We start from the raw sequence: 27,723 nt of genomic DNA, 5'->3' as shown, positions 1-27,723 counted from the left end.
CACAGAGGGCCAGCCCCATGGCCGAGTGGTTAAGTTTGCGCGCTCCACTTCGGTGGCCCAGTGTTTCACTGGTTTGGATTCTGGGCATGGACGTGGCACTGCTTGTCAGGCCACCCTCAGGCGGCATCCCACATGCCACAACTAGGAGGACCCACAACTAAAAAATATACAACTATGTACTGGGGGGATTTGGGGAGAAAAAGGAAAAAAAAAAGATTGGCAACAATTGTTAGCTCAGGTGCCAATCTTAAAAAAAAAACATACACAGAAAACAAAGTCTTTCTGTGCTGTTCACTCTTCAAGGCTGAGACTGTGGACAATACGATCTTGATGATGCACTGGCACTTCTTAACTGTTTATAATAATACTATCACCAAAACCACAAAGGCCAAACTATATTTAAGTTTTAAAGCCTTGGAACACGGCCAATTTTGTTTTGAGAGGGTTCAACTACCAGTTTCTTGGGCCCCACACGGGTATTTTGTAAGTTCACCTAGTACTTGGCCTTTTTGTACTGCCAGGTAAAGGCAAGATCAAACTGGAACATGAATTTTTTTTTTTTTTGCTGAGGAAGATTGTTGCTGAGCTAACATTTGTGCCAGTCTTTCTCTATTTTGTATATGGGAGGCTGCCACAGCATGGCTTGATGAGTGGTGTGTAGGTCCACATCCAGCATCCAAACCCACAAGCTCTGGGCCGCCAAAGCAGAGCATGCAAACTTAACCACTATGCCACCAGCCCAGCTCCTGGAACATGATTTTGTTGTAGAATAAGCTTCCTTTGGCCACTTGGAAAAGAAAGAAACTGTAGGTTCAGTGGGCTATCACAGAGTCATTGTTAGTTCTGGTGATAGCCATGTTACAGAGAAGGAAATGATATAAGTAATATTGTCAGACAGGAGTTGTTTTCTGCTGGGCTTCAATGGTGAGCATATCCTCTCCGGCAAGGCATATATTGCATGCCCTTGCACACCATCCCCAACAACTCAAATACCATGTTGTGATGGTTAATTTCATGTATCACCTTGACTGGGCTGTGGGGTACCCAGATATTTGGTCAAAAATTGTTCTGGGAGTTTCTGTAAGGGTGATTTTGGATGAGATTAACATTTAAATCAGCAGACTTGAGTAAAGCAGGTTGCCCTCCCTAATGTGGGTGGGCCTCATCCAATCAGTTGAAGGCCCAAATAGAACAAAAAGACTGACTATTCTCCAAGTAAGACAGAATTTTCCCGCCTGATTGCCTTATAACTGGGACATCAGTTCTTCCTAGGCCTCGAGCCTACCAGCCTTCGGATGGGCACCATGCTATCAGCTCTCCTGGTTCTTGGGCCATCAGTGTTGGACTGGAATGAAACATTAGCTCTCTTGAGTCTATAGCTTGCCAGCTCACCCTGCATATCTTGGGACTTAGCCCCCTCCATAATCATGTGAGCCAATTCCTAATAATAAATCTCTTTATATACACAGACACAGACACAGACACAGACACACACACCCTATTGCTTCTGTTTCTATGGAGAACCCTAACACACATGCCCAGGCCTCCTCTCTAATTTTCAAGATCTCACACCCCAATCCCAACAATGTATCTGCCAGATGAGTGCTATAATGGCTTGGAGCGCTAAAATGAGAGACGAACACACAACACAAGGCTGCACTGGAAAGTCAGACATGATTTGTCAGCCTTTATTAACCAAGAGCAAAGCCAAGCCCTAGAGTTTCCTTTTAAAAAACCAATCTTGTTTATGGCAAACAATGATTTAGTTATATATTCAATATTACAGAACAAGAATTGATCACTTTCCAATCACTTATTCTTCTGAGATGAAAATACAAGTGTAAACGGGTTAAAATAAGATTCTCCCCAATGATTTAAAAATAATTCCAATTGAAAGACACTTCAAACACTATATGTAGAATTCAGGACCAAAAAAAGACCTTAAAACATTTTACCTTTGAGGTAGCACAATAATGCTGAATTAGATTTATTTTATTACAATGAGCTTAAGAAAACAATGAGGAATCTACCTTTTAAGGTGGGCTAAATGGTTTTCTGCAAATCCCCCAGGAGGCTAGTGACAATTTTCTTTTTTTTTCTTTTTTTTTTCTGTACAAAGATAGCCCTGCAGTGTGTAAAAGGAAACCCATGGGAAGGCTGCTTCCCATAAAATAGACATTAGAATCATTGAGGAACGTCAGCAGTCAAGACAGGATAACAAGAGGTAATTGTAGTGAAAAACCAAAACAACTTGTATCTTGGCAAGATTGGTTTACAAGTGCATGTCAAGAACAAAAATTCCAATGTCAGCCAACTGAAAACAAAAGATAAAAGATGACATTCATGGGTCTTTTTCCTTTTTCTCTGTGCAAAAATGCTCTTTCAATTTTTCTAAATGAGAGAGGATTGTTTGTACACTGTGACAGGACATGGAAATGCTGCATTCCCAGGGTGCTGCTGGGTGCCAGTGGCACCTCTGACTACTCTACCATTGTGAGTAGAGAATCTGGGCAAGAGGATGAACATGACCTCCACTGGCTGGAGAGCCATTTCTTGCCACTTTGCTGATGAATTAACCATTAAGCTCCACTTTGATTTCTGAGAATCTATAGCAATTATACATAACACAATTATATATAAGAACTGTCAACTAAGAGGACAGAGCAGAACCCTTTCTTCAGAGAATATAACCAAAAGATAGTGGGTGTGATAAACTGGGGGCAGAAGGAAGGATAATACTGCAGGTTGGACTTCAAGGCTCTCAGGAACATTCTCTACCATCCAAAATCAATAGCAAAGCCAGAAAAGAGGGTGTGAAGCTCTAACCCATAGAAGAGAACAATATAAACAATTAACAAAGGGATCTCTTCCCAACACATACTCCTCCCCATGAGGCTCAACCATCAGTGTAGGGCTTGCCCAGCATAATGGGGGCACCAGAGCCCTGAGTGGGACCTGGTCTGCCACCTTTGATCCCCCATGCAGTAAAGAGAATTGAAACACAGTCAGACTCCTGGCACCTTGGTAATGGCTGTGTCCTATTTCATTTACACTGGTCCTTTTAAAGTCTCCCTTCCTCAAGCCAGGCCCCCAAGGGGCTCTGCATGCAGTGAGGGTCTGGACTGATGATCCATATACCAATCTGTACTTAGAGTAGGAGGACTTAAACCTGAGGAATTCTACTCTGTAAAACAGCAACCATCAGTGAGTCGGGGTGTCAGAGAGGCCTCTGTGAAGGGGAAGACTGAGTTGTGATATACAACAGAACAGGATGAGAAGGTTCATCCCTAGTAGCCTGCAGGAGTGACTCTGGCATGGAGTTCATAGCCAGTCCTAACTAATGCTGGCACAGGGGGTGTAAGGGGGGCATCTTCTCAATGTTTAAACAGAGTCCTCACATAGTCTGAGGCTAGACCTCTTTGTCACTCCTGAAGCCCAATATACCTCTTACCTCTGCAAGAAAAAGGTGTGGTTTTTGTCTGCTAAAGTCCAAGATCTGCTTTCTTAATTTATTTGATAATAAAACAACACCATAAAAAGAAGAACCTTGGAAAATTTTGGGAAAAACCACATGGGCTTTCCCAGTGCTAGCTGCCTGATTTGGAGTATTAGTTACAAGCTTTCACAATTTTGAGATCTGCAAAGCAGGCTACCTAGGGTAGTCTGAAAAGAGTCTTTCTGTTTTCACTTTACAGAGCACAAGAAAAAGGGAGAAGTGACCAAGGCTGTGGTGGGTCAACACTCTGGAAATCTCTTGACCACACTGTCCATGCAAAAGCAGAGAGCCTGGTTTATGTGGACAATGTAAGGTGACCATGTGGGTTCCATCATTATCCACAATAGGAATGACTCAAGCCCCAGCATATAATCTCTGAGGGATTTATTGAGTTATACAAATTAAAAAAAAAAATCATGTTGGAAAGGGCCTCTTGATTTAATATAAACTTGGCCAGGACATTCAAATTTATCTTTACGCAAATTTCACACTGCTCTTGGAATCTCTTATAGCATCTAATTCTAACTCATTCTAAAGAAAAAAAATTTCATTCTGAAGTATATCTAGTTAATTTGGATAACTCAGAATTCTACCTGATATAATTAAAAGCTAAAAAAAGTTTTAAAATATAAGCTAAATTAGTTTTCTCTGGGATTAACCTCTGGAACCCCAAACATCCCAACATCTTAATTAAAAAGGTCTTCACAGTAACTCTATCAAACTGTAAATTACGCCAATTTTTGAAAACTAACAAAAAGAGCTGATCTTTAGAATGAATGCCTGAGTGAGCTGACAAACTGACATACATGAATATGTCCAAAAGGAATTTACTAATTAGAGAAATAATTTTTTTTTAATTCCAAAAAATAGCTTCTTCTTTAACAAGTTTAAAAATTGATAGTTAAATAGCAAAGCTATGCAACAACGCTGGAGTAGGAGGAAAGGGCTCTCTCTGTAGTACAACCCCTTGCTCGCACACTGCCATTAGCCAGTAGGGGCAACTGGAAACAAGAGATGGCAGGAGTTGCCCAGGAAAGTATTCGGGTCAGATAAAGTGATGGCACCTCCAGACCCTGGCTCCTTATAATTAGACAGCAATTCATTCATGCAAATTGCACAGAGATTAAATAAAACAAAACAGAATCTACTAAAACAAAACAAAACAAACCCCGCCACAACCCAGAAAACCTTCCCTGGCTCTTTGCTACCTGGAGAATGTGCGAGCCCAAATTTTCTGCTCTAACGTGGGTCCCAATGACCAATCAGTGTGCTTTGGGGTGCTGACCTGCTGGGCCCTGGGCAGGGCCTCTCCCTAAGCATTACTGTGAGTTTGAAGACAGCTGTAATGTGTGCAGCCGTCAGCAGACAGTACAATGTCACAGGACCACAGACCTTTACCACCATCTGCCACTGTAAAACCAAAGTTTACAATTGTGAACAAATGTGGACTTTCTCAAAGGACACATGAGGAGACTGAAGGCTACATTTCCTTCCTTGAGAAAGGCTGGGGGAGGGTGTCTACAGTTATACACCAGGTTTGTGCATACCTGTGGTAACATCCAAAAGCAAGAGCAGCAGCAAGACAGGAAAGGAAGATGTTTACACTTTGGACTTTGTATCAGGCACTTAAATTGTTGGAGAGACATGCCATTTTGAACCAAAGATGTGAAAATTGGGTTGGAGAAATCATTACAAATGGTCTAATAATGGGGCTTTCAGAAGCAAAGTGGAGGTGTAGGTTGAACCTCTACCCATCCCTTAGTGCTGACTTTCAAGTTTTCAAAATGCCCACGGCCATAGCAATGGCAGTGGCAGTGGCAACAGCAGGAACAGTTCTGTCATGTCTGTTTTACTGTGTGTGTTCTGTGGCTGACCGGAAGGTTTTGGTGTCACACTGAGAAGGCTCTGGGGTGTGGCACACCTACTGCCCAGGATCGATCAGATCCAGACTGGAGCCAAACATCTTCACCAGCTGTTCCTCATAGTGTGAGATGTTTCTCTTCATGATGTCCATGCAAGGTCCCAGAAGCCTCTCAAATGCTTGTACATCCATAACTGCATTGTTAAAAAGAGGTGAGGGAGAGAATGAATTCTCTACATCAACAATTCAAAGTCATTTCCCTTGTGCAAAACTTTTCTTAAATATACCCATTCATGTTATAAGAGATTGGGACACTGGGCACTTGGAAAGAGGAGGGATGTTTCTATCTGAATACAGCAGGACTGTGTCCTCTAAGTTTGTGACTTTGCCGAGTCCAGCAGCACCTGTACTCTCTGTCCCCACTCAGCCCTGGACACTTGCCTCCATTAGTGCTCTTTTCACACAGCCAGGGGGCCTAGAAGCCTGACTTGCTCACAGGCTATTGTGAGTGCTCAGGAAAGGTTTGCTGAAAGAATACCTTCTCCTATTTCTGGTTGGTCACACAAACTGTCCAAGCCTAGATGTGAGTGAGAGCTGGTGGAATAAGTCAAGACTTGCTGATGGGAAAAAAAATACTACATGTTAGAAAATAACTATCAATGCACAAAGAATTTTTCTTACCTAAGCATTTGACATCGCCCACTGCATAAGCTGAAGCAGCTCTGGGTTTGTTGGTGACCAGTGCAAGCTCTCCAAAGTACTGACCCTTATGGCAGCGGGCAATCTCGACCTCCTGGTTCCCACCATCCTTGTTTGCTTTAGTCTAGAACAGGTAGAGAACATATCCTGGGCTGATTCAAGAATCACAGCTGGGCATGTCCAGTTACACACACTTGCATCCCCTTCTCAGTACACTTAACACAATTACTGAGACATTCACTTTGTAGAGACTCTGACTGTACCACATAAACTATATGGGCTAATCTCAGTGGTCTGCTTTAATCAGAAGAATTGACTTTTACCTGGAGCTTCATCTGAGTCCTAACACCTTTCAGATAATGGCTAAATATCAAGAGGTAAAGGTACAGACCATTTTTTGGAGAAGATTTATATATATATAATATAATATATTAATATATTTTATATATCATATCACATTATATCATATTAGCATAATACATATATTCTTAAATATTATGTATTTGTATACTATACACACACACACACACACACACACACACACACACACACACACACACGAATGTTTTCCTTTTGGTAGATGCTGACTTCTGAGGCACAGGAGGAAAAGACAAGGTCTTTTGTTAATTCTGTCCTTCTTTCTTTCTTTCTTTCTTTTTGTGAGGAAGATTGGCCCTGAGCTAACATCTGTTGCCAATCTTTCTCTTTTCGCTTGAGGAAGATTGTCGCTGAGCTAAGAATTGTGGCAATCTTCCTCTATTTTATATGGGATGCCACCATAACGTGGCTTGACGAGCAGTGCTAGGGTTCCACTGCGAACCCCAGGCTGCCGAAGTGGAGCACACGAACTTTACCACTATACCACCGGGCCAGCCCTTGCTAATTCTTTCTAAGTAATGTCAACACTTCTCTAAGGCAATGAGTCACAATCCTGGGCTTTTTAAAAAATTCTTCCTCTCCCAAAAGCCCCAGTACACAGTTGTATATCCTAGGTTGCAGGTCATTCTAGTTCCTCTATGTTGGATGCCACTACAGCATGGCTTGATGAGCGGTGTGTAGATCCGTGCCTAGGATCCAAACCTAGGAACCCCGGGCCACTGAAGCAGAGTGTGAGAACTTAACCACTCGGCCACAGGCCAGCCCACAAGGGCTCCTTCTTTTTGATTTGAGACTGTGCCTTTCTCAGATAACACTTTACAGTGACAAATTTTCTTTCTAGGTACTGTCTGCATCTTAAGTTAGTCGTCCCACACACACATTTTTTTTTTATAAGAATTAAGTAACTAAATATTTTAAAAATAATATTCAACCTTGAAATTTGGTGGTTTAACTCTGTATTAAGAAATCAAGCAGGCTGTAATTTGTGCTTATCGAATTACTGAAAATAATGTACTAGATTGTATTTACTATCTAGAGTTTCCTATTTTTTTAAGTGAATCCATTTGCTAAGCTACACAATAATTTAAGTAAAAAAATTATTTAGAATTTATTAGTAAGAATTAATCTCTAAGCACCACTTTATGTTATGGGTACATAGATAACTTTTTGAAGGTTAATTTAGAAAAATAAACAAAAGTGCCACACTAGCTTACATGGTTTGACCTTGCCTCCTTCCAAACTTCTGCCCTGACCTGTTTGCTCTGAAGTCTGTTGATCTGCCCACTCCCAGCTAATGCTCTCTTTCCAATTTCTGTAGCATTCTTTGGGACTGCAGACATGTTCGTGCCCGTGTAGTCCCTTCTCTAGAGTAGCACTTACATGACAATTCACACGAACACCAGCCCCCTGGGGGTTTTGTTACAATGCAGTTTCTGATTCAGTAGGTCTTGGGCAGAGCCCAAGACTCTGCATTTCTGACAAGCTCCCCCAAACCCCTGTACCACAATGCTGCTGGTCCTATACACACAACACTATGCTGTGATCAGTAGGTGTCAATGAATATTTGAGAAGTGTACAAACATATTATTAGTAGACCAAAAATTGTAAGTAAAAGAACACGGAAGTTTCAAACTATTGTTTCATGTGAAAAAATAGATATAGTTTCAATGAGGAATCAAGCCATCCTACAGGCAGTAATCATCATATTTTTCTCTCCTTCTCAATACTTTTACTAAAGATATTCTGTAAACAGTTTCATACTTGGTTGATTTAGTATTATATATAACTTGCTATTTTATCAAATTCTATATTCTTAAAAATATTGAAACAGGGAAATCTAGTGTTGATGGATTTATGGTTAAGAATCACTCATCTCAATTATAGGTCACCAGTTTTCTACGTATCCCTATCCATCAAATGGCCATAATAATAATTGTCCTAGAGACCTCCCCTCCCAGTGCTCTAAAAGGGAAGCTATTTTCATATTCAACACCCACATGTATTTTTTTTTATTACATAATTCCTCCATTTTCTGTTAGGGTTTTTACCTCTTTCTTACTGATTTGTAGGCCAATATTTCTGCTATCATTAATTACATAATAGAGGCAAAGGCAATAGGAACAAGAAGAAATATACTAAATCCCTATCAATGGATGGGTTTAAACATGGATCTTTGCCAGTCACATGGCAATGATGATTTTGGTACACTAACACACTTCACATTATTTAAAGCAAACTGGTACTTTCTGTGCATACACCTAGCATCTGGATCTTCTTTAGCGTAACACGCACCATCACACAAAAACTCACCTTGCTTTTAATCAAGATGCTCACTTCGCCGGACTCTATAATATAAAAGCTATCAGCCTTTTCACCCTGAAAAGGGAGAGGAGGTCAGGTCAGAGCCACGCAGATATATTGATAGAGGGACACAGAAACAGGTCATTTTCTCATTGCCTGAACTCAAATTTATATTTATTTTCCAACTCTACAAATCAATCAACGGCTAACAAATTCAGAACAAAACAAGAGGATCTTGATCACCAGGGATGTTGGTCCAACTATGACTGACACACATCTCTCACTTCCTAACATGGAATGCTCACATTACTCTCCATGAATATGCCCAGGCTGCCAACTGCATAGAGGACCGCTATTCCTACTGCTCATGTTGGTCTGCTATTGAAACCTACGACAGGGGACCAGTAGCCAAGACTACTACAGACAGTTATCAAGGTGACTCTTGGCTACCCCTAGGTCATGGGGCTCAAGGATAATCTGATGCATAAAATGAAGACCACCAGAGGATAGTGTGGATCTGGAGAAAGCCCTGCCTTGGTGAGGGAGGTGCCTTGATGTGGACTGATGTCACCCTTATGAGCTTCAGGCTTTTCATTGGTTTGTTGTGATTCTAAACCACCTGGCTGAACCAGTCATTCAAGTAATTCAATGAATAAGTGTTTACTATGCGCCAGGTACTGTTCTAGGCATGTAAGATATATCAGTGGACAAAAAAAAAAAATCCCTACCCTTGTGGAACTTATAGTTTGGTAGGGTAAATAAACTGTAAACTATCAGTGTAATGAAGCAGTAAATTATACTGTTGGAAGGCAGTTAGTGCTATAGGAAAAAAGTAGAGCAAGGAACGTGGTGTGGAAATTAACAAATAGAAACCTCATTAAAATGGAGTTGGGAGGCCAAAAGGGGAGTTCTCATGCCCTACTTTGATAGCAGAGCCCAAAAGGAAGAAGATGACTTCTTCTTGACCAGCAAAAAGCTCAGCCAATGAGAGACTGTCACAACTCAGCCAATGAAAAGCCACTACACTTCAAACTCCCAGTATCCTCCAATGGACTCTTGGTTTAAATAGCCCTTCGAACTTCCTCTTCTACTTTTCTAAAGTAGAAAAGTACTGCTCTCCTTACTGCTGGGGACTTGCATGTGGCTCGCCATGGTTACAGACCCTGAATTGCAATTCTTTGATGATCCTGAACATAGTCGTGCACCCCATAATGATGTTTTGGTCAATGATGGACTGCAGAAACAACACTGGTCCGACAAGATTAGTACCACATAGCCTAGGTGTGTAGTAGCTATACCATCTGGGTTTGTGTAAGTACTGTAGTAGGGGAAGAAATTTTCCTTTACCCTTCTATGTTCTTCTGGCTGATCTAAGCATTAAATTGATATGAGACAGATTAACAGGAGAAAAAAGTTTAATAACATGCATACACAGGAAAAACCAAGAAAAACTGAGTAACTCGCCAAAATGGCTCAAGTCTTCACCTTAAATATGATCTTCAGCTAAAGACAAAAGATGTTGGGGTGGGACGAGTAAGGGACTTGAAAGAGAAGGCAGGTAGTTCACAGGTAGGTGAAAGGAGCAAACATTTGGAAAACAAGCATTTGTTTGGCCACATAGAAACAGAAGAACACACAGGAGAGCCCAACAAACAGGCTTTTCTAGGTTCCTCCCTACCTACCACATAGTTCATGTTATGCTAAGGTGATAGATCCCTTGCCGAGACAGGTTTTTCTTCTGAATTCTTTCAGGCAGTTAAGGGGGAGGTAACAAGAAAAACTTTCTGAGTCTTTTGCTTCTTAAAAATAATCAGCCTAAAATAATCCTCATGTTAAAGAGACACATTTTTGGGTGGCAAATGTTGTTCCCCTTCAGTACACTTGATGATGTTTGCACGACAATGAAATTGCCTAACAATGCATTTCTCAGAACATAGCCCCATTGTCAAGCGACACATGACTATAATCTATTTTTAAAAAAATTTTTTAATTGAGGTTATGATAGTTTACAACATTGTGAAATTTCAGTTGTAGATTATTAATTGTCAGTCATCTTATAGGTACACTCCTTCACCCTTTGTGCTGAACCCCTACATCCCTTCCCCTTGGTAACCACTAATCTGTTCTCTTCGTCCATGTGTTTGTTTATCCTACACATATGAGTGGAATCATACAGAGTTTGTCTTCCTCTATCTGGCTTATTTTGCTTAACATAATACCCTCAAGGTCCATCCATGTTGTGAATGGGACGATTTTGTCATTTTTTTATGGCTTTAATACATAGTAGTATTCCATTGTATATATATACCATACATATTATACATATGTACATACTATACATACATACATATACACACATATACATATACACACATACATACTAAACAAAGTAGTAATCTATTGTGTATATACATCTTCTTCATCAAGTCATCAATTGCTGGTCACTTAGATTGCTTCCATGTCTTGGCTACTGTGAATAATGCTGCAATGAACATAGGGGTGCATAAGTCTCTTTGAATTGCTGATTTCAAGTTCTTTGGATAGATACCCAGTAGTGGGATGGCTGGCTCATACGGTATTTCTATTTTCAATTTTTTGAGAAATCACCATACTGTTTTCCATAGTGGCTACACCACTTTGCATTCCTACCAGCAGTGTATGAGGGTTCCTTTTTCTCCACAACCTCCACAAAATTTGCTGTTTTTTGTCTTGGTTATTATAGCCATTCTAATGGGGGTAAGGTGATATCTTAGTGTAGTGTTGATTTGCATTTCCCTGATAATCAGTGATGAGCATCTTTTCATGTGGCTACTGGCCATCCGTATATCTTCTTTGGAAAAATGTCTGTTCACATCCCCTGCCCATTTTCTGATCAAGAGGATTTTTTACTGTCGAGTTGTGTGAGTTCTTTATATATTTTAGAGAGTAACCCTTTGTCAGATATATGATTTGCAACTATTTTTTCCCAGGTGGTGGGTTGTCTTTTCTTTTTTTGTTTGTTTTTGAGGAAGATTAGCCCTGAGCTACCTGCTGCCAATCCTCCTCTTTTTGCTGAGGAAGACTGGCCCTGAGCTAACATCCGTGCGCACCTTCCTCTACTTTATATGTGGGATGCCTATCACAGCATGGCGTGCCAAGCGGTGCCACGTCTGCACCCAGGGTCCGAACCGGTGAATCCCGGGCCACCGAAGTGGAACGTGCACACTTAGCTGCTGCGCCACTGGGCTGGCCCCTGGTGGGTTGTCTTTTTGTTTCAATCCTGTTTTCCCTTGCCTTGTAGAAGCTCTTTAGTCTGATGAAGTCCCATTTGTTTATTCTTTCTATTGTTTCCCTTGTCCAGTGTCTGAAAAGATCCTTTTAAGACCGATGTCAAAGAGTGTACTGCCTATATTTTCTTCCAGAAGTCTTATGGTTTCAGGTCTTACCTTTAAGTTTTTGATCTATTTTGAGTTTATTTTTGTGAATAGCATAAGAAAATGGTCTACTTTCATTCTTTTACACGTGGCTGTCCAGTTTTCCCAACACCATTTGTTGAAGAGACTTTCCTTTCTCCATTCTATGTTCTCAGCTCCTTTGTCAAAGATTAGTTGTCCGGAGATGTGTGGGTTTTTTGTTTCTTTTTAAAGATTGGCACCTGAGCTAACAACTGTTGCCAATCTTTTTGTTTGTTTCTGCTTTTTTTCCTCCCCCAATTCCCCCAGCACATAGTTGTGTATTTTTTTTTTCAGTTGTGGGTCCTCCTAGTTGTGGCATGTGGGACGCTGCCTCGACATGGCCTGACAAGTGGTGCCATGTCCGCGCACAGGATCCAAACCCTGGGCCGTGGAACCTGAGCGTGCGAAGGTAACTACTCGGCCATGGGGCTGGCCCCTGTAGATGTGTGGTTTTATTTCTGGGTTTTCAATTCTGTTCCATTAATCTGTGTGCCTCTTTCTTTTCGTACCAGTACCATGCAGTTTTGATTATGATATCTTTGTAGTATATTTTGAAGTCAGGGATTGCGATGCCTCCAGCTTTGTTTTTTTCTAGGGATTGCTTTAGCAATTCAGGGTCTTTTGTTGCCCCATATGAATTTTAGGATTCTTTGTTCTATTTCTGTAAAGAATGTCATTGGGATTCTGATTGGGATTACATTGAACCTGTAGATTGCTTTAGGTAATATGGACATTTTAACTATGTTTATTTTTCCAATCCGTGTGCATGGAATGTCTTTCCATCTCTTTACGTCAGCATCAATTTCTTTCAGGAAAGTCTTGTAGTTCTCATTGTATAGGTCTTTCACTTCCTTGGTTAAATTTATTCCAAGGTATTTTATTCTTTTTGTTGCGATTTGTAATCTATTTTTGCTGGAGAAATAACTGGCCAACAGTGAGATCTGGAGTGCTAGAGGAGGAGATGGCTACAGTATACAATAGAGCTTCACTGAGAAGGTGAGATTTGAGAAAAGTCTGAAAGGAGGTGAGAGTTAAGCAGGCAGAGAAGGGAGAAGACGCTTTCAGGCACACTTCAGTCTCTGACTCCTGACTCTTGACTTCTGGAGCAATGACCATCTACATTGGATAATTCAGTACTAATCATGTGCTCTAATTCCATGTAGATCTTAAGTCTTCAGTGAGAATCTATACTTCTGAGCATTCCTAAGACTTCATGTCGTTCACCACCACAAAGAGCTCGAAGTGGGCACCATACACAGCTGATGTTCCTGAGTTAATCCAGTGCCAGGTCACCAGATAATAACCACTTACTCCAAGTGAGTGAAAGCCACAGATTTATTAAAGGGGTGTCTGTGGGTTTCTGGGCTGCCATGTTGGGTAGGTACCCTACACCCAGCAAAGCCAAATCACCATGAAGTTTTAGCATTACACAAATAGCTGCATGATAGGAATTGACAAAGGATGGGGAGCCGTGAAGGAAACTAAGGAGGAGCCAGAAGCAGGGTCATCAAGAGGGAGAGTTGTTTCTAAGATCAAGAAGGGAGTTTCATAAAGGAAGATGTGACTACCAGTGTTCAGTGCTGCTGGGAGGTCAAGGGTAATAAAGACTCAAATGTGTGGAAAAATCCTGGTGACCAAGAGGAGGGTGGTGAGTGGTAAAGAAGAGAGCAAAAGAGACAGGTGGTGAAGGATGGTGCCTGAGTCCTATTTGTTTAGATAGATGTGTAACCACCATAATTTGAAGTGCTCATATTTCAAGGCTACAGCTTGATGAATTTTTACATATGTATACCTGTGTGTAACCCCTCCTAGATCAAAATAGAAAATACTTCCAGCCTCCAAAAGGGTCTCTCTGGATTCTTTCTCAGTCAAAACCACTACCACCCCATCCATTTGTTAAGTATATCTGACTTCTATCCTCATAGAATAGTTTTCCTTCACTTCTGTTAAGAAAAGTTAAGGCTGTTCCTTAACTTCATATAAATGAAATCATACTCGCTTTTGTGTCTGGCTTCCTCTAGTTCACAATGTTAGACCACACTTTGAAAATGCCTGGCTGTGAGAGGAATTAGAGAGGCTAGTAACTGGAGCAGAAACAAAGTGAAGGGAGGAACGTGAGTGTGTTGTGAGGACATGAGAGACTCGGGTAGGGCATGTCTACAGGATGAGAAGAATGAACAGGGAAGCTCAAATAGAACAGAATCTGCTAACGTTGCTGTGTGCTCTCTCCCAGTAGGCACTCTGGTGAGCACTCTACATGCATTCACTTGCCAAAGAAGTCTCATAAAGTAGGTACTATTACTACTCTGTTTTACAGATGAGTTTCCTCAGAAGCTCACAGGATAAATAACTTTGCCTTAGGAGGAAGGGGGAATAGCTGGTGGATTCAAGGTTGAGAGGAGATGGGAAGGAATGTTATCTAGACCACACGAGGAACAATGAGGCCTGCCTGGGTAAAAGTTCTCTTCTTCTGGACCAGAGGGAGGACTGTCTTTAATGCTTTTAATTTTAATGATTTGCTAATACCTCACCAGAAAGGATTAGAGTAGTTCACAAATAATGCAAGAAGATAAAATTTAACATAAAACCATGAATGATATCATCCATTGAAAATAGTGTATTTGTGTGGCATCTGAGGGGATATACTCTGTTGCATTTCCAGCCTCATGAAGCAGCTGGTTAGGCTGGGACAGAGATGCACCAGAACACACATTTCCTGTTTCCCTTGGGGTCCAGTGATAGATACTGCATGTAAGCTGGTTGTTCAGGCTTTGTAGGATGCCTGTCAGTTTGCTGGGTAGACAGAGCAGAATAAGACGATTACTCAGTAGGAAACAGCAGGAGCTTACTTGAAGAGTGTCTGACTTTCCAAGTTTTTAAGTCTACTCAGAGGGTCTGAGCACACATCTCACAGAAAGAACATTCCATTCTACAAACAGGAGTAAAGAAATCAGACTGTACTGCATTTTACATTTTTGTGAACCTATTATCAAGTGTTTCAATAAATAGCTTCTGAATGTCTACTATGTGGCAGGCAATGATTAGGTTATCATCCATACGTTGAAATTCACTGGGCTTTATTAAATAAATGTCCCTTTTTCACAAATGATGATATAAGTAAGATCCACATTCCACCATTAGAATGACTGAAACCCTAATTCAGAACATGGCACCTTTTTTTTTAAGATTGGCACCTGAAGTAACATCTGTGCCAATCCTTTTTTTTTCTCCAAAGCCCCCCAGTGCATAGTTGTATATTCTAGTTGTAGGTACTTCTAGTTGTGCTATGTGGGATGCCACCTCAGCATGGCTTGATGAGTGGTGCTAGGTCTGTACCCAGGATCCAAACCGGTGAAACCCTGGGCCGCCGAAGCGGAGAGCATGAACTTAACCACTCAGGCATGGGGCCAGCCCCGCACAGCACCTTTTTGATTTAAGGAAATGGTACTTTAATACTGAATATATGAAAACATACTTTTTATGAAATACAAACCAACTTCTGTCCACATCATTCTGAGAATAAGCAAAATATTACATCTATTGGGATAATTGGCAAACTATGAAAACTATTACAAAATACACAAATAAAAACATTAAAAAATCAACACAAACAAGAAAATTTGTGTTGATGAACTTGAAAGGATGTGATAAAAGAAATTCTAAGGGGACAGCTGGCCAGGGGCTCCCCTGACAGCATAAGTGTGGTCTGGAGAACATCCAGAGACTGGTGGAGATGCACTCTAGGATCCCACCATCCCCTGCAATAGGCAGTGTCTTCCGTCCTTTCTGCTGTGTCTAGGCCCCAGCTGGACATTTGTGTTAAGCAAGGTATCCACCCTCAGGCACACCCCACATGTAAAGAGCAACCAGGCTGCAGGAAGAAGTTAAGTGGCATCTTGGTGCAAAAGAGTCACAGCAGTTAAAGCACAACTGTTCAAGGGGACTTAAGGTAGAAACCTCTAAATGCTGAAGATCATCATTGATCTTCTGATGTAGAAAAATTTCTATTTTTTTAAATCTTTTTTTTTTTTGAGGAAGATTAGTTCTGAGCTAACATCTGCTGCCAATCCACCTCTTTTTGCTGAGGAAGACTGGCCCTGAGCTAACATCCATGCCCATCTTCCTCCACTTTACATGCAGGATGCCTACCACAGCATGGCTTGCCAAGCGGTGCCATGTCTGCACCCGGGATCTGAACCAGTGAATCCTGGGCCACGAAAGCAGAACACGCGAACTTAACTGCTGTGCCACCAGGCTAGCCCTGAAAAATTTCGTTTAATTAATTAATTAATTATTTTAAAGATTGGCACCTGAGCTAACATCTGTTGGCAATCTTTTTTTTTTTTAAGATTGGCACCTGAGCTAACACCTTGCCAATCTCTCTTTTTTTTTTGCTTTTTCTCCCCAAATTCCCCTTAGTAGATAGTTGTATACTTTTAGTTGGGGGGTCCTTCTAGTTGTGGCATGTGGGACGCCACCTCAGCATGGCCTGATGAGCAGTGCCATGTCTGCGCCCAGGATCCGAACCAGCAAAACCCCTGGACCGACGAAGCAGAGTGTGAGAACTTAACCACTTGGCCACGAGGCCAGCCCCAAATTTCTAGTTTTAAAGATTTTATTTTTCCTTTTTCTCCCCAAAGCCCTCTAGTACATACTTGTACATTTTTAGTTGTGGGTCCTTCTAAAGTTGTGGCATGTAGGGTGCCGCCTCAGCACGGCTTGATGAACAGTGCCATGTCCACGCCCAGGATCCAAACTGGCAAAACCCTGGGCCAGTGAAGTTGAGAGTGCAAACTTAACCACTCGGCCACAGGGCCAGCCCCCTAAAAGCTTCTAGTTTTAAAATGTTTATATTAGAAAAGAAGAAAGGCTGAAAAGTGAAGAGCTAAGCATCCAACTCAAGAGAATAGGAAAAAATCCAAAAAGAAAGTAGAAGGAAGGAAATAAGATAGAGACAAAAAAGTAATGAAATAGAAAACAAACATTCAATAGGATTAATAAAAGGCAAAAGTTGGTTCTTCAAAAAGACTGAAACAATTGACAAACCCCTGGCAAGACTGAGCAAGAAAAAAAGAGAAGGCACAAAACAACAATATCAAGAATGAAAAAGGTGGGGCCGGCCCCGTGGCCGAGTGGTTAAGTTCGCGAGCTCTGCTCTGGTGGCCCAGGGTTTCGCTGGTTCGGATCCTGGGGGAGGACATGGCACCGTTTATCAAGCCATGCTGAGGTGGCATCCCACATGCCACACCTAGAAGGACCCACAACTAAAAATACACAACTATGTACTGGGGGGCTTTGGGGAGAAAAAGGAAAAAATAAAATAAGATCTTTAAAAAAAAAAAAGAAAAAGAATGAAAATGGGAACATCATTCTAGATCCTATAGATATTTAAAAGACATTAACAGGAACATCATGACCAACTATTTATGCCAATAACACTGAATCTTAGATGAAATGGATAAATCTCTGGAAAAATTGATCTTACCAAAACACACCAAAGATGAAATAGAAAAGCTAAATAGTTTAACAATGAAAATAATTTAATTTGTAGTCAAAAATCTTCCCACAAAGAAAACACTGGTAAGTTCCATAAAGTAGCCAAGGAATTCTAGCCTTACACAAACTCTTCAGATATCAAATCAATGTAATCACTGAAGTCTTGTTTGTAATAGCTAAAAACTAGAAAGACCCCCAAATGTCCATCAGCAGTGGAAAGGCAAACCATTTATATTCATATATACTGGAATACTACATAACTTTTTATGGAAAACCAACAAACTACACAGCAATGTGGATGAAAGTTGAGCAAAAGAAGCAAGACGCAAATAAAATAATACATACTTTCTAATCCCAATTACAGAAATTTAAAAAAATAGCAAGACTTGGCCATATTGTTTAGGAAGTATACATAAGTGGTAAAAACTATTATAAAAAGCAAATACATGACTACCGTAAAAGTCAGGGCAGGGAGGTAGGAGGATCTGTGACTGGGAAAGAACTCATGAGGGTAAGGTGGCTTTTGAGGTAGGATATTTTATCTGAAAATATCAAGGAAAGAAGTTTGTGGATTATAGAAAAAATTCAACTTTACAGGATAAGGTTAAATTTCTCTCCAAAGGAGTTCAGCTACGTTATTGGCCTATTAACAGTGAATAGAAGTTCCTGCTATATATCACTTGGAATTGTCAGATTCTTATTTTTTGCCAAGCTAACAGGTATGAAAATGGTTCCTCATTGTGGTTTCAAATTTACATTTCCTTGATTACTCAATGAAGGTGAAGTCAATTCATTTTTCACTGATGCCAGAACTATGCTTTGAAAATACAATTCTCATCGTGTCATTCTTCTCAAAAACCTTTGAAAGTGCTTCCACTAAGTACTTTTCCACTAAGTAGTCTTAATGCAAGGGCATTATCAAGCCTTGGAATAGTCTAGAGCAGTGATTCTCAAACTTTAGCAAACATCACAATCACCTGGAGCTCTTGTTGATACCAAAACCAGACAAAGACATCACAAGGAGAGAAAACTACAGACTAATATCCCTCATGAATAGACACAAAAATCCTTAACAAAATTTTAGCAAATTAAATCCAGTAATAAATAAAAAGGATAATGTATCATGAGCAAGTGGGGTTCATCCCAGGATGCAGGCTTGGTTTAATATTCAAAATTCAATCAATGTAACTCACTATTATTTGTTAACTAAAAAAGAAAACTCCTATGAACACCTCAATAAATACAGCAAAAGCATTTAACAAAATTCAACACCATCTCAAGATTAAAAACTCAGAAAACTAGGAGCAGAAGGGACCTTCTCCAACCTGATTAAGGGCATTTATAAAAAAACTATAGCTAACGTTATACTTAATGGTGAACAACTGAACGCTTTCCTCCCAAGATCGTGAATAAGACAAAGATCTCTGCTCTCACCACTTCTATTCAATATTGTACTGGATGTCCTAGCCAGTGCAATAAGGCAAAGAAAATAAACTAAAAAAATAAAAGGGATACCGATTAGAAAATAAGTAAAATTATCCTTCTTCATAGACAAAATAATCACCTATGTAGAAAATCCCAATGAAACTACAAAAAAACTACTAGAACTAGTGAGTTTAGCAAGGTTCTAGAATATCACAGGATCAATATACAAAATTCAAGTATATTTCTATACACTAGCAATAAATAACTGGAAATTGCAAAAAGAAAAACCATTTACAATAGTGTAAAAAATATGAACTATCCAGGGATAAATTTAACAAAGATGTGCAAGACCTGAACACTACATTTGAAAACTACAAAATATTACAGAGAAAAATTAAAGATGACCTAGATAAATGGAGGTATACCATGCTCATGAACCAACTCACTGTAGTCTAAGTGCCTGACAATAAGCTTTTGATTGCTGAGGAATCCATTTTAAAGACTCTTGGGGGCAAGGCCTGGGGCCTAGTGGTTAAGTTTGGTGTGCTCCATTTCGATGGCCCAGGTTCAGATCCCAGACGCAGACCTACACCACTCATCAGGGGCCATGCTTGTGACAGTGATCCACATACAAAACAGAGGAAGACTGGCATGGATGTGAGCTCAGGACAAATCTTCCTCAAGCAAAAAGAGGAAGATTGGCAATAGATTTTAGCTCAGGGCAAATCTTCCTCAGCAAAACAACAAAAACAAAAACCAAAAAAAGGACACTTGAATAAACATATTGCCAGATACATAATTAGATAAAGAGTCAGGCCACCCCCACCCATGAAGCTCCTCTTTTATTTCTTATTTATTTATTTGTTTTGTTTTTGTTTTGTGAGGAAGATTGGCCCTGCGCTAACATCTGTTGCCAATCCTCGTCTTTTTGCTTGAGGAAGATTGTCGCTGAGCTAACATCTATGCCAATATTCCTCTATTTTATGTGGATGCCACCAGAGTGTGGCTTGACAAGCAGTGCTAGGTTCGCACCCAGGATCCAAACCTACAAACCCCAGGCCACCAGCCCAAAGTTCCCCTTTTAAAAAGCCTTGGGGATCCTAGAAAACTGACCACTTGAGTGGCCCTACCTTTTCCCTCCTGCACCCTAATTCCTGCTCTTATGTTTTCAATTTGCCAATAAAGAGTGAAACAACAAAACCTTAGGCACCTCAGCCTTGACCTCAATAAAGGCAGAACCCTAGGTCTGCGCTCTCTACGTGCAACCTCTCTGTGTGTCCCTGAGGTACCATGTACCCTCCAGGACCTGTGAGTAATAAACCTTGTTTTTCCAAAGTTCCCTGATGATTGTTGCTGAGGTGTGTCTTGCAATCCTAATAAGAACAACAAGGGCTGATCCAGCCACAACACTGGCTCCGACAGGGGAAATGTCTATGGGGGCTTGCCACAAGTAGTAAGGGCCCAGGGGAGTGCCCCAGGCATTCCTAGCTGACAGTATCACTATCGATAGGCTGAGACTAACGCAAAACACTCACTATTGTTAAGATGTCTACTTCTCCCCAAATTGATCTATAGATTTAGCATAATACCAAGAAAAAATCTCAGCAGGCTTTTTTGGTAGAAATAAGTTGGTTCTAAAATTTATACAGAAATGCAAAAAGCATAGAATAGCCAAAATAATTATGAAAAAGAACAAAAAACTTGGAGGGTTTAAACTGTCTGATTTTAAGGATTACTATATAAAGCTCTTATAATCAAGACAGTGCAATATTGGCAGAGAGATAGATACACAGATCAATGGAACAAAAAAGAGACCAGGAAAAGATCCAAATACTTATGGCCAACTGATTTTCAATAAAAGTGTCAAAGCAATGGTATAGGATAACCTCTTAAACAAATGGTGCTGGAACAACTGGACATCCATATGCAAAACCCTACACTTACACCATATATCCAAAAATTAACTCAAAATGGATCATAAATCTAAATGTAACAGCTAAAACTATGAAACATCTAGAACTACACTGCTCGATACAGTAGCAACTAGTCACATGTGGCTATTGGGCACTTGAAGTCTGGCTTGTATAGATTGAGATGTGCTGTAAGTACAAAATACACAACAGACTTTGAAAACTGAGTACTAAAACCAAAAAAGTAAAATATCTCTTATTAAACTTTTATATCATTTAGATGTTAAAATGGTAATATTGTAGATATATTAGGTTAAATAAATTTGTTATTAAAATTAAGTTCACCTGTTTTATTATTTTTTTATTTGCTTACTAAAAAATTTTAAATTACATATGTGGCTTACATGATCTTTCTATTAAACAGTGCTGGCCTAGAAGTAAACACAGAAGAACATCTTACAGACATCACAAAGATTTTTTAAATAGGGCACAAAAAGAATATTGCAAGAGAAAAAAATGACAAACCAGACTTGCCAAAATTAAAACCTTAGGTTTTTTAAAAGCTACCATTAAGAAAACGAAGAAACAAGCCACAGCCACAGATTGGGAGAAATATTTGCAAATCACTTGTCTGATAAAGGGTTTGTACTTAGAATACATAAAGAACTCTAACAACTCAATAATAACAAGCCAAATGACCTAATTTTAAACAGGGCAAAAGATTTGCACAGATACTTCACCAAAGAAAACATATGGATGGCAAGCAATCAGAAGAAAAGACGCTTAACATCATTAAACATTAGGTAAATGCAAACTAAAATCAAAATGAGATACCACTTCATACCCACTAGAATGGCTAAAACTAAAGATTGTGAATATTAAGTGTTGACGAGGAAGCATGCAACTAGAACTCTCATGCATTGCTAGGGGGACACAAAATGGCATAGCCATTTTTTTTTTTTGAGGAAGATTAGCCCTGAGCTAACTGCCGCCAATCCTCTTCTTTTTTGTTGAGGAAGTCTGGCCCTGAGCTAACATCTGTGCCCATCTTCCTCTACTTTATATGTGGGATGCTTACCATAGCATGGCTTGCCACGTGGTGCCATGTGCGCACCCGGGATACGAACCGGTGAACCCCAGGCCGCCAAAGCAGAACGTGCGCACTTAACCACTGCGCCACCAGGCCAGGCCCGGTACAGTCATTTTTAAAAACAGTTTGGCAGTGTGTTAAACACACATTTACTATATGGCTCAGCAAGTCCATAAAAACACACATTCACACAAAGACTTGTATGTGAATGTTCACCACAGTTTTATTCATAGTTGCCAAAAACTGGAAAGACCACAAATGTCCCCCAATTAGTGAATGGAAAGACAAATTACTGTACATCCACACAATGAAATACTACTTAGCAATAAAAAGGAATGACCTGCTGACACATATAACAACATGGATAAATATCAAAAGCATTATGCTAACAGAAAGAAGCTAGACACAAAAGACTACACATTATATGATTTCATTATATGAAATTCTAGAAAAGGGATTTCTATAGTGATAGAAAGTAGATCAGTGGTTTCCAGGAGTAAGGAGATGGGGGAGGGGATTGACTGAAAATACAAAAAGGAAACTTCTTGGGGTGATGGAAATGCCATATACTATGCTTGTAGGGGTAGTTATAAAATTCTTGAATTATATACTTAAACTTGGTAACTTAATTGTATGTAAAATATACCATAACAAAGCTGAGCAAAACAAACAAACAAAGAAAATAACATAAAGCACAGTTTCTGATTCAGTAGGTCTGGGGTAGCATCCAAGAACTTGCATTTCTAACAACTCTTAACAATTTCTAACATTCCCAGGTGATGTTGATACTCCAGGTCCTGGGACCCTGCTTAGACAACCCTTGGTCTACAGACACTGCCAAAAGGGGTCTATAATAAGCTGGGAATCATCTTAATTCATTTCCATTCTGTATACCAACTAGCACTCCTATCTTTAAGAGCACAGACACTCCAGAAAACACTGTGGCTTCTCATACCTCTTGACATACCTACTGAAGGCCTGGGGCTTTCTGAATGAAGTAGAGGTCCTTTGGGGATAAATTAAAGCACCTCAGGTTTAGAAGCAAATGTGGACAGTCAACATGTCCCATTCCTGCACCTCAGCCCTCCATTCTTACCATACCAGGTTATCTGCTGTGGAACACAGCTCACACCCACAGGCCCTTGCTCATATTGGTCTTTTGCCCTGAAAGACTTTTCCCTGACCTGATCTGCTGAAAATACACTTGTTCTTTAAGCTCAGCTCAAATGGTATTTCCTCCATGAAACCATATGGAATATTTCCTTTTCCATATTTTCACTGTCATTCATATGCTCCTTCATTATAGCACTTATATCTGGTCCTACATGTCTATCTTAACAAATGTTTACAGAATCAAATCAATTTCTTTTTTTTAAGAGATTTTATTTTTTTTCTTTTTCTCCCCAAAGTCCCCCTGTACATAGTTGTATATTTTTAGTTGTGGGTCCTTCTAGTTGTGGCATGTGGAATGCTGCCTCAGCATGGCTTGATGAGCGGTGCCATGGCCATGCCCAGGATCTGAACCGGTGAAACCCTGGGCTGCCAAAGCAGAGGGCGCAAACAACCACTCAGCTACGGGGCCGGCCCCTCAAATCAATTTCTAATTAAAAGAATTATTAACCATAGGAGTACCTAGAAAACAAAGGCATTTAGTGATACGACTTAGAGTAGACAGAGTTTTTTTCTTAGTCCTTTTTCTCTGGGAGCTTCTCTCTCTCCTTCCATGATAAGCCTGATTAGTTCCCGTGGTGCTGGTTGTGCCAACTCCACCCACAGGCACCAGGGGTGGGCTCAGGACTCAGGCTTGACCCATCTGAGTCTTTCCTCCTCCTAGCCCCAGCTCTAGATTCAAGGATGGGCACATCACCCAACCGAGACCAACCAGATTATCTTCCCAGTGCTCTTGCCAGAAGCCCAGGCAGAGAAGTTTAAAAAACACAAACATGCTATACAAGAAAAATTATTACAAAGTACACATCACAATGATCCAGTCCACTGCGTGTGGTGATACTTGCAGTACCCAAAAGTAACATGAGAAAATGGCACAAAGGAAACACTAAGACATCTTACAAATCTGATCAGTCACTGAAGACTGAGGTTTCTGATTTGTGTTGGATTAGCTAAGAGGCCACATTTGTGTCAGAGAAGGTAAAGGGCACAACCTTTTGACCTTCTCCAGGTTTTAACTGCAACGGGTGCAGCTTATTCAGAGTAAAAAGAAAATGACATCTAAAAGAACAAAGACCAGAAACCTAGGAAAGGTGAATGGAGACAAGAGATCTGCACATGTGAATGAGATAAACATCAATGGGCTTCAGAGGACTCTGCAGGAAGAATGCTCCTAGTACCGTGCAACATAAGTTTTCAAAAGTGAAAGGACAAATGAAACACTAGTCCTTCAGGAGGTGACTTCTAGGAACAGAGCTGCACAAGGCCTCCACCCACCTGAGTGATTATGCGCTCTCCATCCTTATAGCTCTTTTCTCCTATTACATCCACAATCTTCATTCGTTCTGACACCTGAAACAATGGATATGCTCACAAATTATAAGGAAGAGACCTCAATTCAGTCACAAATAATATCGATACAACATAAAAATGAGTTAGAATAGTATGATCTGAAAAGCTAACAATAGAAGAGTTTTAACAGCTTTTCCTAAATCCCCATAAATCAACTCTTATTCATATAGACTTTACCTCTAGTGATTTAAGAAGGGGCACAGATTCAATAAATGATTCAAACATCTTCCTCTTTTTTGCATTGTTTTTCACAATGATTCTTCTAAAAGTCACACGGTCCTACAAGAAAGAATATAAAAATTCTGGTAAATGCCTGTGTAAGAGAACATCTATGGTTTAACTAACTGGGCCACAGCAAATACTGGAGGACTATGGAAGGGACTGGGTCAACTGAGTGCCTAATGATATTTCAATCTGAGTCATCAGTAGAAGAAAAAGACCTGTAGCCTGAGCCAGACAGATGTCCCACATGTTGCCACTTGCTATCTGTACTCAAGGGGTGCCACCTGTGGGTCATAAAGAGAATACCAAATTTAAAAACTCCCAATCAAACATTTGTGAGCTCACAGTCACACTGTTCAATGTGAAAAGATGCACCAGCCAGCCCTTATGGTCTAGTGGTTAAGATCTGGTGCTCTCATCACCTCGGCCCAGGTGTGTTTCCCGGTCAGGGAACCACAAAACCCATCTCACAGTTGTCAGATTGTGGTGACTGCTTGTTGTTGTGATATCGAAAGGTATGCCATCAGTATTTCAAATACCAGCAGGGCCACTCATGGTGGAAAGGTTTTAGTGGAGCTTTCATGCTAAGACGGACTAGAAAGAAGGACCTGGCCACCCACTTTTGAAAAAATTGGCCATGAAAACCCTGTGAATAGCAGCAGAACATTGTCTAACATAGTGCCAGAAGATAAGAGGATGGCAGGGGGTTCTGCTCTCCTGTAACAGGATCATTAGGAGTCAGAGTCAACCTGACAGCACTAACAAACAAACAGAATGGGTAAACAGTTATTTGTACCTAAGAAAACTGTACATTTCTTCCACCTGAGGCTGTCAGGAATTGAAAGATTTTTTTTTTTTTTGGAAAGTACAGTAATGATATCCTAACGACTGGGAGAATCAAAAACAGCAAGGGGGTAAGGGTATGTTTAGCTGTAGGTTTGCTATTTTACTATTTTTTTTTTAAGGAAGATTAGCCCTGAGCTAACATCTGCTGCCAATCCTCCTCTTTTTGCTGAGGAAGACTGGCCCTGAGCTAACATTCATGCCCATCTTCCTCTACTTTATATGTGGGATGCCTGCCACAGCATAGCTTGCCAAGAGCTGCCATGTCCACACCCGTGATCCGAACTGGCGAACCCTGGGCTGTTGAAGCGGAATGTGAGAACTTAACCAGCGCGCCACCAGGCCGGCCCCTGCTATTTTACTATTTTTGCTGATGGAGTAGGAGTAAGGTGGAGAAAACACATAGAGGACAACTCAGTTGAGATGTCTAAATGGGTTTCACGGGCTTCCATTAGGTACAGAATCCCCAGGCCCTCTGCCATGCCATGTTTCATCTGCCTTACCAGAGAAGTCACCTACTGCAGCCTACACTCCTAGTGTGAGCGATGGCAGTATCCTACCCTCCCTCCCTAAACTGCTGTACAAATATCTGCTCTCTGGGATTTAGCCAGATTCTGCCCCATTTTCTTTTCCATATCTGTATGAAAAGAGCCATTCAATCTCTGATTGCTCTAATGGGCTGCATCACTTGCCACTACTTTTTTGAAGTCCGAGGTTAGGGATGTATCATTTTAAATGTTACTGTTATACTTTGGAATATTACTCCATTATCTTTAGAATTCGGTTGTTTTCTGGGCCAATTTGGGCCAAGAGTGCTGTGTTGTGAAAAGAGGACAATTAAGAACGAGAAAATGGGAATTGTGAAGTTCCCTTTCTTATGTTTGAGTAGGCATTGTCAAAAAAATAATATTTTTTAAATCCATCTGTAATATTATAAAGATTACAGTTTGAATAGCAAACTGTCTTTCTAGCTGAAGAGAAAACAACTGATATCTCTTAAAGTGACTTATTTGTGTTCCAACCCTTTCTATGTATGCTTTCACACTTCCCAGGACACTCATGCTGTGCAAGACCAGTTCCTGTGACAGTGGAGGGTATAAATAAGAAGCAAACACCAATGCAGCCTTCAGGGACCTTCCAATGGAGCAGTGAAGAGGAAACTCAAATGGTGAAATGGTAGCTCCCTCAGGCAGCAAGTGTTCAGAGCCAAGCAAATAGACCGAAAGTTCAAAAGAGAGAGGAATGCTACCCTTTCCTGTGACTGCAGCAGTTCCCTAAGAAAGCTTCTACTGACTTTCATTTAGGTAAGAGGGAGTGGGAGCAGAGACTAAATGTAGTGGTCATGATGGCAACTGCCCAGTAAGAGAAGGAATGTAGAATCATTTTGAAATCCTGGTTGAAAAACACTACCAGGTTCTCCCTGCTTTGGCCTCAGAAGGCATTTCCAAGGCCTTGGAAGGCGCAAGTAAGAAGTCAGGCTATAGAGGACCCCCTGGGAGTCACTTTTATGGAGGTGGTACTGAAGGTCTGGGCAGGTTCAGACTGTAAAGTAAATGAACAAAGCAGGAGAAAAGCAGAGGCCAAAAGGACATCTTGATAGGTCACTTAAGACACCAAGGAGATGGATGTCACTTAAGACAGCATGGAGAGGAAGAAAAGACTGCAAAAGATAAGGCTAGGAAGAAGAAAGGCAGAGCAGGGATCTCGAGAGGGAATCTCAGGAAGAGAAGGGTGGTGAGCAGCATCACAAAAACGGGGAGCAGGTGCCACCATTCTGTAGCACCTACCTTGTGCCAGGTACCGAGGAAGCTGCTTTTCGTATGCCCATCTATTAAATTCTCATATTCCTAACCACAAGGAAGGTGGTTTTACAGTTCAATGTTTTTTTGTGTGTTTTTGGTTTTTAAATTTCTATTGAGACTTTCTCTTTGACTTAGAGATTATTTAGGAATGTGTTATTTAATTTGCGAATGTTTGGAGATTTTCCGGGTATTGTTCTGTTACTGATTTTCTAGTTTCATTCTGTTGCGGTTAGAGAAGACACTGTC

At 40.5% G+C, this 27,723-nt stretch overlaps 1 protein-coding gene and 1 long non-coding RNA gene across 3 annotated transcripts in view; one reads left to right on the top strand and one right to left on the bottom strand.

Moving 5' to 3' along the window:
• LOC139075944 (uncharacterized) overlaps nt 1-27,723 on the top strand; it is a 35,442-nt gene that overhangs the window by 3,629 nt on the left and 4,090 nt on the right. For both annotated transcript variants that reach the window (XR_011526995.1, XR_011526994.1), the window contains exon 3: nt 26,728-26,979. This is a non-coding gene — a long non-coding RNA (uncharacterized lncRNA). The remainder of the gene's footprint in view (nt 1-26,727; nt 26,980-27,723) is intronic.
• The window catches only part of PRKAR2A (protein kinase cAMP-dependent type II regulatory subunit alpha), a 120,239-nt gene continuing 94,183 nt past the window's right edge, over nt 1,668-27,723 (bottom strand). Inside the window, exons 7-11 of the mRNA XM_070575447.1 lie at nt 24,788-24,889; nt 24,536-24,610; nt 8,745-8,810; nt 6,039-6,180; nt 1,668-5,551 (exon numbers count right to left, since the gene is read on the bottom strand). Coding sequence (XP_070431548.1) covers nt 5,418-5,551; nt 6,039-6,180; nt 8,745-8,810; nt 24,536-24,610; nt 24,788-24,889 — 519 coding nt within the window. The 3' untranslated portion in view covers nt 1,668-5,417. The remainder of the gene's footprint in view (nt 5,552-6,038; nt 6,181-8,744; nt 8,811-24,535; nt 24,611-24,787; nt 24,890-27,723) is intronic.

This window comes from Equus przewalskii, chromosome 15 (genome assembly GCF_037783145.1).
Source record: "Equus przewalskii isolate Varuska chromosome 15, EquPr2, whole genome shotgun sequence".
In the NCBI taxonomy this organism is placed as follows: Eukaryota; Metazoa; Chordata; class Mammalia; order Perissodactyla; family Equidae; genus Equus; species Equus przewalskii.
The sequence above is the reverse complement of the archived record's forward strand: the minus strand, read 5'-3'. Positions and strand labels throughout refer to the sequence as shown.